Genomic DNA, 10,710 nt, shown 5'->3' with positions numbered 1-10,710 from the left:
ACAAGTAGGTGTGTTAGTTTCAGGGTTGTTTCATTGTAGTTAGCTCCTCCCTTCAGGCAGATATAAGGAAGAGTCCACCCACACTTTGACCGGAACTGAAGCAGCTTGGATGAGCTGTGAAAAGTATTCGACCAAATAATCTTTTGTCCAATTGACAAATTGAATTTCTCCTTTTTCCTTCCACGGTATGGCATTAACCTTTTCAATCGACATGAAGCCAAGCAGGTGTCATTGCAGACAAAAGTGCAAGGCAGATCTGTGGAGAGGTGACTCCACTCACAGTAACAATGCAAGCTTTATAATCTACTTTGCTACATCAATATATTTAGCATCATCCTGTCAAATATTCCGGGCAAAGCTATAGCATCTCCATGTAGACAGGCAGGTGGCAGACCCTCGCCCAGAAAAGTTCCATGGTGCACCTTTAAAAGACTGTACTGCATGTGTGTCTTACAGTTGGCGAGCTGCAGGCGGCTCTGTTCTTTCTGTTGACTTGGAGTGGGCCTGGGTTTGGATTTGACATAGTTCATCTTCTTTGGTTCCATGTCGCCTGAAACAGAAACAACAAATGTACCACACACAGATTTGGCACTTGGTTCTTTTAACTTTATTCTGCCTTTTGTAAGAAAGAGGAGTTAAATACATCACAGAGTAAGGATGCAACCATATCCAAATCTCTCAGGACGATATTCACAATATGCATCTCACAGTATGATATTTATTGCGATATTTTGGAGAGGCTAATATTATTGTAGATGTGACACTTTTTTGCTTTAAAAATACCTGGACAAGATTTTGGTGTGAATTCCCAAGAATTCAAGTAAAAAACATATTTCTTCAGGTTGTCTGCGCTGAAATGGATCATGGGATATGTAGTTCCCTATGTTCATAAGTTGCTGCAACTATAAAACCATGCATTTAAGCAAAGGAACTTGTAATTTGAAATATTGTGACAGCCTGCGATATTATTGTGAGACTTTTGATGATACAATATCACAATATTTCGGTTATTGTTACATCCCTATTGCAGACAATATGTGGTATTAAAGGGCCCATATGATGCTATTTTCCTATCTATGTCATGATGTTGTTTCCTCATTACAAGCATACATGGAGTTGTGTTTTGTTTAATTTACCCATGTTTAACACACGCACGCACACACAAAGGAATATTTATAACAACCAATAATACTAGAGATGTTCCAATTTGTAACAGAAAGATACCACCTAGGCCCATGCCAACTAACTAAGTGACCGATGATTCATCCCTTATAAATATGCAATACACTTTCACATCAATGAATTTAGAAAGCTATTGGGGCTTTTAACAGACATTATGTTCAAAACTGATGTCTAAAAACCACAGCAACAGGTGGGTGGAAGTTAAAAGTTAAAAAAACACACCAGTGGGTTATTTTGAAAAGATAAATTACTGCTAGCAGTTTTATTTAGAAGAATTAAAGAGCTCATATTAGGTTGTTTTCTGAGCAATGTTATAATGTTATTTCTTCATCACAAACATACCTGGGGCTATTTTTAATTTCCTTCACACATGTTTGACACACAAATCCTGCATATATTTTCTTCCCTCAAACTGAAAACACTCTGTTCCAATTTATGATGTCATGTGGTGCTCCTCAGTGTTTTTAAACTCCATACATCACTATAATCATTTACATCATCTACTAAATTAGAAGTAAATGGTAGTTGTAAACCTAAAAACTATCGCTTCATGACATCACAAGTTGGAACAGAGCATTTTGAGCTTTAAAGATGAAGATAGACTAATAATAAAGGGTTACTCAAACATGTGAATGAAACAAAACACAATTTCAGGTATGTTTTTGTGGAGATAACAGCATTATAACATGATTTAAAATAATAAAGGACCTTTAAAATACCATATTTGTGTGTTTTCAGCATAGGTGCGTCTAAGATTCTTTGCCTATCCCAGAGTATGTGATGAAAAAAGTGACTCAGAGTTCACTTAAAACTGTCTAATGCGTTTAATTAAGAAGGTTCCCAACTGCTGGGTCACAAATGGCTTTCATTAATTCAAAGTGCACTAAAGTCACCAAGGACAATGTTGTGGTTTCAGTTTGGTGGAGACATTGGACCTTTTGCACCATTAAGTTTAAAGGGACATATTGTGAAAAGAAAAGACTTTTTAATCATGTTAAAATGGTGCTTCCTTATCATTAACGGGCCCATATAACTACGCTATTTTCTCATCTGTGTTTTAATGTTTCCTCATCAAAAACCTGGAAGTGTGTTTCATTCACGCGTTTAACACACATCCTGCATATTATTTAGGTTCTCAAACAAAAAATACTCCTTCTATTTCTTGATGTTGTCATACAGGAAGTGCTCCACTGTGTTTTTAAACTCCATACACCTTCACTAGATTCATTTGGATAATTTCAGCCCTGGAATTGCCAATCTCTACAGACAGGCGTAGACTGAGAACTATACCTAATTATGGGCGGGGCTAGAGCAAATTGTGGGAGTGGCTTGTGTACTATACCTGATTGTGGGCGGGGCAGGCGGCTGTGGGGCTCGCACATTGCAGTCACTCGGGGGTCAGAGGTCAGGGGGGCAGGCTGGAGGAAGGCCACATGGGGGAAAGGCACTGACTGGAGGAGGGGCACGGACGAGTCGGACAGAGAACTGGGCATCCCCGCTTGGTCCTTGGAGCCGGACGGGACTCTCCAGCGGGGGAGGGGGGAGGGGCCGCCCGGGACGCAGGGGGGGCTCAGGGCCTGCTCCGGGTTGGAGGAGGACTTAGGGAGGAGGTGCAGGATGGAGGAGAAGAAGGAGCAGGATTCAGGAAGGGGGATGGTCCCAATTCCACTGTCCAATGTTCGCATCGTGCATCCAGAGCCTGAGCACAAGCAGAGCATTTGTGGTTCAACAAACAGGCGGAGGACAGGAGGACGAGCAGGAAAACAACAGATCTATGGTTTAAGTGGAAATAATGAGTGTCTATAGTAAACCAGGGGCCAGTCTCACAAGTAAACACTTAAGACGACTAACATTTGGGTCATTTTTCTGTACTATGATGAGGTTTGAGCTGTAGAAGGTTGAATTATGAACTTCTATGTTTCATCATAAATACTAACTAACTACTAAAGCCTTACTCCTATTTATTACATTATTTTCTAATCTATGTTATAATGTTGTCATCAAAAACATACCCGAAGTTGTGTTTTGTTTCATTCACACATGCTTAACACAGAAACCCTGCATATTTAGGCAGACTTCTCTCAAACTGAAAACACTCTGTTCCACCTTTTGATGTCATGTGGCAATACAGGAAGTGCTCCACTGTCATTTTAAACTCCATTCACCTTCACTAGAATCATTGGGATAATTTCAGCCCTGACTTTGCCACTCTCTACTGAACTAAAAGGTAAAAGGCTGTTAACTTGAAAATTACCGCTTCATGACATCTCAAGGTGGAATGGAGCATTTTGAGCTTTGTCGATGTGGACAGCCTAATAATAAAGGATTTGGAGGATGTGTGAATGAAACAAAACACAACTGTATGTTTTGACGAAGCTCACAAAAGTCAATTTTGTGTAATATAAAAGCTTTAAGATCTATTATGGCTGATGATATTTCTCCCGACAGATTGGGTTAGCTGTAGAAGAGACTACAAACACAAAATGATGATGTTTTGTTACTCCTTGTATTTAAATAAACACACTGCATTTCACCCACATTTGTGAGACTGGTCCCATTGGTCAACAAACTAAAAAATTACATGAATTATTTATTGTATAGAGAGCGCTATTGTTGCTCTATTATAAGTAAACAGGCAAGCTATAGTTAACATTTCCAAACTCATTATTTCTCTTGGCCAATGTTTCTAAATGAAAAATGGTGGTTGGGGCCAATCCAATTACAACAGCGAGGCACTATTATAATTTAAATAACCAAAACACTAAGAGCGATTTTGTGAATATAAAACCCACTTGAACCACTGTTTTTGATACACACAGTATTGTCAGGGTTAGGGTTAGTTGCATGCACCAGTCACATTCAATATTAAATGCATGTCATGGCATATCCACCAATACACCACAAACGCATGTATTTAGACAGAAATACATGAGTTACACCATCAAGGAACATTGTAATACAGGAAGCACTCACACATTAGTTGCATATCTTGAAAAAAGAACACCACAAAAAGTAATTTCTAGGTCAGTTCACATTACTTGAATTAAGACTACTTTATTTTGACTTGAGTAGATTGGACTTGGCATGTTAAAAGCGTCAGGCTTAACTAAACATCTTGTTATACTTAAAGCAGACGATTACCATATTTTTTGGACTATAAGTCGCACTTTTTTTCATGGTTTGGGTGGTCCTGCAACTTATACTCCGGTGCGACTTATATATTAAAATTTTCAAACTGACAGCCGCAAGTGGCTCTAGGCTTGTGTGCCAATATCTGTTACTCTTATTACTCTTGTACCACTGTCACTTGGCTCTACTGTTCATGTCTCCTGCAGAAAGAGCTGATGTCCTGCTGTAAGTAGTGAAATGTGCAGCCGAAAACAATAATCAAGCAGCAGAAATAAAGTTTGGAGCAAGCAAGAAACTTGTGAGAGACTGGCAGAAAGCGGGGATGGAGAAAACAGCTCTGCAGCAACTGGGAGGATAAGCCATGTAACTTTCCTGGAAGTCATTGGGTGGATCGATGAAGTATGGACTTCAGTGACAACTGAAAACATCCTGTCGGGATTCAGAAAGGCCAGAATAATTCTAACTGGAACTGATGCTGAGTCTGACGCAGCTATGTAGAAGAGAAAGCGGCGCTCCGTTTACCTTCAGAGGTCATGGAGTTACTCAGAAGTGACACCGAGGATGAAGAATTCAGTGGATTTAGTGATTTGGAGTGAGATGGAGAGTTTGGTAAACTTGTTCTGTTCTGTTGTTTATGCTATAGTTATTTGAAGAACTGTTCATATGTGACGTTAACAGCCTGTTGTTCTCTGTTCTATTGTTATTATTATAACTTGCCTTTCAAGATGAAATGTCAGTTCCTGGTCTCTGATTTTATAAAATAAATTTCCCCAAAAAAGTGTGCCTTATACTCCAGAGCGACTTGTAGTCTGAAAAATACGGTATATAAAATCGACCAGTTTGAGTTTTTACATTGTTAAAGTTGTCCCTTCTCATTTACCCTCTCGAAGTTGTTGATTCATGCATGTTTGCGTAATTTCAGTCTCAATCAACCCCCGTTTTCAATCACCAGCGTACATGCTCACTGCTTTATAATTACTCTGTTCTCCAATTTGATTTTCTTAATCGGTAATACACAGAGGATTCGGCAGCATAGTAATTTTAGCACAAATTAAAAGATAATCTGCTACTCGCTAGTGTGATGTGCAGCTACGGTCATGGCTCTCCTCTTTGTTTTAGATGAATATTGTGGTTTAAAAAGTCCAAATTATAACATAATGATCCATGGGTGTCAAATTATAACTATATAGCAGGGGATCTTAAATTGTTTGATCTAAGAAAAATATATTGTTCCATTGGCAAGTCAAATCTACTCAAATCAAGATAACATAGTCTTAATTCCAGTCATTTTAACTTATCCAGTTATTACTTTTTGCAGTGAAAGTGAATTATTATGGGATTTCTCGAAGCTACAGCCACAGACTTTGAGATTAGCCCATAGCATTGAGCTGTAGGCACTAACACAGGAGCAGAGACAGCTGCTGCTACCAATTTATTCATTGAAACATCTCCATGGAAACTTCCACTTGATTTTACAAATGCACAAACTTCATAATTCAACTCAAACTTAATTTAAAGGTGCACTATGTAACTTTTCTGGTCATTGCCTCCTGCTTGTCTTCATAACAATGCTATTGCCTTTCCTCGAATGTGGCATTATCTTTCGTCATGAAGATAAGCAGGCGACACACCACTAGGATAAATTATAGGTCAGATCTGTGGAGAGGAAACCCCCGATTAAGAATGCTTTTTTTAAAAGGGATTTACAAACAATAAAAACACCTGTAAGGAAATAAAATTAAGTAAGTAAGATAAATTGAATGACATTCCATGCAAAGCAATAACATTTTAAAAGGAGACAAACTTGTGGTGTAACATCTTTCATAAAAGTTACATAGCGCACCTTTAACTTTAGCTTAATAAATGTGTATCGAATACTTTCAGTTCCTTCTGACCAATAAAAATGTGTTAGTGTGATCATGTTTTTGATGATCGAGGAGTCAGGAGCACAGATTGAAAGCCACATCTCTGTCAGTTAGGATCTCTGTTAGGATAGCTGTGACCGTAATAATAGATAATAGACACTATAGATTATAGTAATACATTATTATTATGTTCTAATGTTTCTTCATCAAAAACATACCAGGAGTTGAGTTTTGTTTCATTCACACATAACAACACTAGGACTGAATGATTTTAAGAAAAAATTGTATTGCGATTTTTCTAGCAGATATTATGATTTTGATTGCATCCACCAAACTTTTCATATCAAATTTGAGTGCACGTGAACATTTGCAAACATCACAGAAACTGACGTCATACCAGAGTCCTGCACCGACGCTTTGACACTGGACCGTTTGCACACATTTGTTTACGTTTTACAGAACCAAAACTCATTCCTTGTGCCGTGATGCGGTTCAGCTTCTGTCGGACTAAAGGACACGACTCAGTGGAATATGAGTGTTCTTCTGTGACAGAGGATATGTTGATGATGCATGTAAAATATTACATGAACGGCAGGTTTAAATCCTAGCCTCCCAGCGTTGTGGTGAGTTACTTTGCAGTGCATAGACCTCGGCGCAGACCTCATAAATCAAAAACGACGGCGACAAGGCGATGGCAGCAGTGTGCATTAAGTTGACGCAGAACTATATTTTGCCCTTAAATTGGGCTTTAGGAGCACTGCAAAAAAACGCAGTTATGACGCTCCCAATCGCGATTTTCGGTCCAAAATGATAGATCGTTCATCAGCCCTAAACAACACACACACGTTTTATATAACACACAAACTCTTCATATTTAGCCTGATTTCTTCTCACAAACAAGAAAAAAAAATGGTCTCTTCCACTTTGTGATACCATGTTGTAATATCGAAAGTGCTCCACTGTGTTTTTAAAATCCATACACCCTCACACATACACATACACACATACACATACACATACATACATAAATACACATATCTTCAGCCCTAAAGAGACATCACAAGGTGGAACAGAGCATTTTAAACTTTGGAGATGTAGACAGACTAATAAACCAGGATTACTCAAACATGTGAGAATGAAACAAAACACAACTCCAGGTCTGTTTTTGAGGAAGTAACAGCATTATAACATGGCTTAAAGTTCATAAGAGTCAGTTTTTGTGTAATATAATACCTTTAATGGCAATGTGACTGAACTGTTCACTGAATGTGAATATTATACAGAGAAAAAGTTATTCATATTTTAACCTCGAACAAAAGCCATATTTCTAATGAATATTTAAGAAGTTTGGTCGGCATGTCACTGTAAATATTAAAAAAGTCACTGGCTGTTATTATTCCATAAATGCAGGTAGTGTAGTGTGGATCTGAAAATAAAGAAATCTACTTAATATTCAAAGATGCACTTTTGTGAACTGCTGATTGCCAAGTGAATCGTTTGGCACAACATAACGCATAGACATCTGCTTCTCCAAAACCCTTGATTAGTTCATTCAGAAAAGGTACATTGAGCCTTCTGTCACTTCATAATGTGACGATGGAAAATAAAAACAAAATAAGATAAATTGGAGGAAATATTGCAATGTTTTGGTACTTGTGGAAGATCCTCTATCAGGTTCAACTTGGGGCTGAAAAGTTAGTCATTTGATTTCGTCTGATTACAATGCGATATTGGGAAAACAGATAATGCACCCAAACAATTATAGCCCTAAATGTTGTTCTATCAAACTTTTGTTGTCAATTTTTGTTTGAGACAGTTGTACTCTCACAAAACTATGACTTTTTAATTTTTGTAATTTAGTGCTGATACAAAAATTTCAAACTTGATTTGATACTGAGGAACAGAAACGATACTCATTACTCAATACTGATTCCGATACCGCAATGATAATAAAAAACATTCCTTCTTTAGACAATAGAATGTGATTTTGAACATTAAATCATTGTACTTTCTTTTATATTACCATGTGTCCTTATATCTGTGTAATCCTTCAGTCATTCAATTAGGTTCCATAGTGGTCCATGGGGGTAAACTAGTCTTTGGTTATGTTCAAACTGCAGGGCTTAATGCTCAATTTGGATTTTTTTGTGAAATTAGTTCATATTTATTCAATTAGTTCATACACAATTTTCAGATGACGAGAAGAACGTCTCTGTACATTTGTGATGTGTAGGCTGAATGAATGTGACCTGGCCGTTCAGACTGAAGTTGCATGTCAAAAGATTGGATATGTATCGGTTAGGAGCACATATCCATGTGGCATGAGTCGCATTTGAAATAATCGGATCTGTGTCATGATACAGCTCAAGTAAAGCTATTCAGGAAAGGTTAATTTCTGTCCTATGAATGTGACTTTTTTTTATTATCGCTTGCTTAAAGGATTATCTAGATCTGATACTACTTTACTATTGATAATATTTGATTTTAGATACTTTTGACAACCATATTGTAAACCCATTCTGCTATTTATGGGTTTTAGCTTTCTATTATATGCAACATTTCAGGGACTTTTTCCTATCAAAATCTAGTGCTTCAGTTAAAATTGGTGTTTCTGTTTCCTTATGGTACCCCACTCTATATTACAATAGCTCATTTGTAAACTGCTGTGCTTCAATTTAAGTTTCAAACCACATAATTTACAGCTAATATTATTCTATGCACGTCACATAAAATCTCTCTTATTTGAATTCTAATTACGTAAATATTGTCTTTATGTCAGCCCACGTTGCCATAACAACTCAGATGAAAATTGTTATTTCTATCACAGTGTAAACAAGAAGAAGAGGGAATAATTGAAGTGAGGAGCCACAGGACAGAGCCGTAGCCATATTGATTAGCAGAGTCTTTACTTGGGAGTTTAACACGCGCCGATGTGGCATGGTGTTGTCTGGAAAAGCAGAATTACAGACGATTGATTGGTCTCCACAAGCTTCCACCGTGTTGTATTCAAGCAACGCTGTCAATAAGAAGAACTGTGCGTGTCAAAGCTTACAAGATTGTTGGAGAAATGATTGGTGGCTGAGTGGTCGTAATAGCAGTAGTATTAATAGCAGAAAGAGAATAGTTTTCAATGCATATGTTAGGCCAAATACGCCAAAGATTATAACGAAGAGAAAAAGGATTGTTGAGAAATTGATACCCAGATACTAATTGATAATAAAACTGTATCGAAACTGCATACTCATTTGAACAAGTATCAGTACTGAAAAAGAAATCACATAAATAGGACCCAAATGGACCTTTCCTGAATTGTTTTTAAATGGCCTGGATTTATGTCAAAACTAAGACTATATGGTAACGTAGTAGTAGTAGTAGTAGTAGTAGTAGTAGTAGTAGTAGTAGTAGTAGTAGTAGCAGAAATAGTTGCTTCATGTGTGTATTTTGGCTACTCTGTCTATAAACTTGATTACAAACCTTACAAATACATAACAGCAGCAGTAGTAGCAGTTATATCAGTAGTAGTAAGAGTAGCAGTAATAGTAATAGTGGTTCTAGTAACTTCTAATGTGTACAAATTGTGTTAGGGCCACACAGCTAAGCAACTCACAGCTGAATATCTGTTAGAACTCTACAAGAATACGGTAAGTAGTCACATTTTTATGCAGCGCCTTTCTACCTTCAAGGCACTCAAAGCACTTTGCATCAAGGAACCACTCACCCATTCACACACCAGTGTCCGCAGAGACTGGGGGTTATGTGTCTTGCCCAAGGACATAATAATAGCATTCATCTGTGGAGGCTGGAATCGCGCCAACAGTGCATCCGACCGCTTAACCAATGGGTATCATTAAGAAGTTGCAGATACAATGCATACGTTGATACACAGCCCACGATACGATACATATCTCGATACAGTGCACATTCAATTTGATACACTATATTTCAAATTGATTCAATAATAAAGACAAAATCATGTCTGTGATACTAAAAGTGTTCAAATTAAACACATACATTTTAAATAATCAAAATGGTAAATATGTCAAATGTGACACATAAATGAGTTTCCTTCCTCTGAATAAGCAACAAAATTGTAGCAAAATAATTTAGCAAAATATACCAAAAAATACTCTTTCAGATATATCAATACAACAGCCCCCGATATGGATACTGTATCATCACATCAAAGGATACAATATATTGATATGTTATTAGGTTCTTTTTACAGACCAAGAGTTTATTTTTCATTCCTGACAGTTTCGACTGCTCACTAGCGCTCTTCCTCAGAGTGGTCACGTGATGCTGCTTTGATGTGTCGCTCAGCTGATTTATACAGGTTTTGGCGCTGTCTTCCTACACATCACAGCAACATCACGTGACCACTCTGAGGAAGAGCGCTAGTGAGCAGTCGAACCTCTCAGGTATGAAAAACAAACTCTTGGTCTGTAAAAAGAACCTAATAAGATAAAATATCGAAAGACCAAATGAATCTCATTGGACGGATACTATATATTGATATTTCGATATTTTTGCACAC

At 37.5% G+C, this 10,710-nt stretch overlaps 1 protein-coding gene across 1 annotated transcript in view; it reads right to left on the bottom strand.

Moving 5' to 3' along the window:
- Positions 1–2,752: 2,752 nt before the first annotated feature.
- Positions 2,753–10,710, bottom strand: part of LOC129407978 (nck-associated protein 5-like) — a 118,049-nt gene continuing 110,091 nt past the window's right edge. The window contains exons 13-14 of the mRNA XM_055150638.1: positions 2,797–2,881; positions 2,753–2,759 (exon numbers count right to left, since the gene is read on the bottom strand). Of these exons, the coding sequence (XP_055006613.1) occupies positions 2,753–2,759; positions 2,797–2,881 (92 nt within the window). The remainder of the gene's footprint in view (positions 2,760–2,796; positions 2,882–10,710) is intronic.

The sequence above is a fragment of the Boleophthalmus pectinirostris genome, unplaced genomic scaffold (assembly GCF_026225935.1).
Source record: "Boleophthalmus pectinirostris isolate CB_2022bp ecotype Guang Dong unplaced genomic scaffold, ASM2622593v1 HiC_scaffold_1, whole genome shotgun sequence".
NCBI lineage: Eukaryota > Metazoa > Chordata > Actinopteri > Gobiiformes > Gobiidae > Boleophthalmus > Boleophthalmus pectinirostris.
Note: the sequence above shows the minus strand (reverse complement) of the source record. Positions and strands in the feature narration are given on the sequence as shown.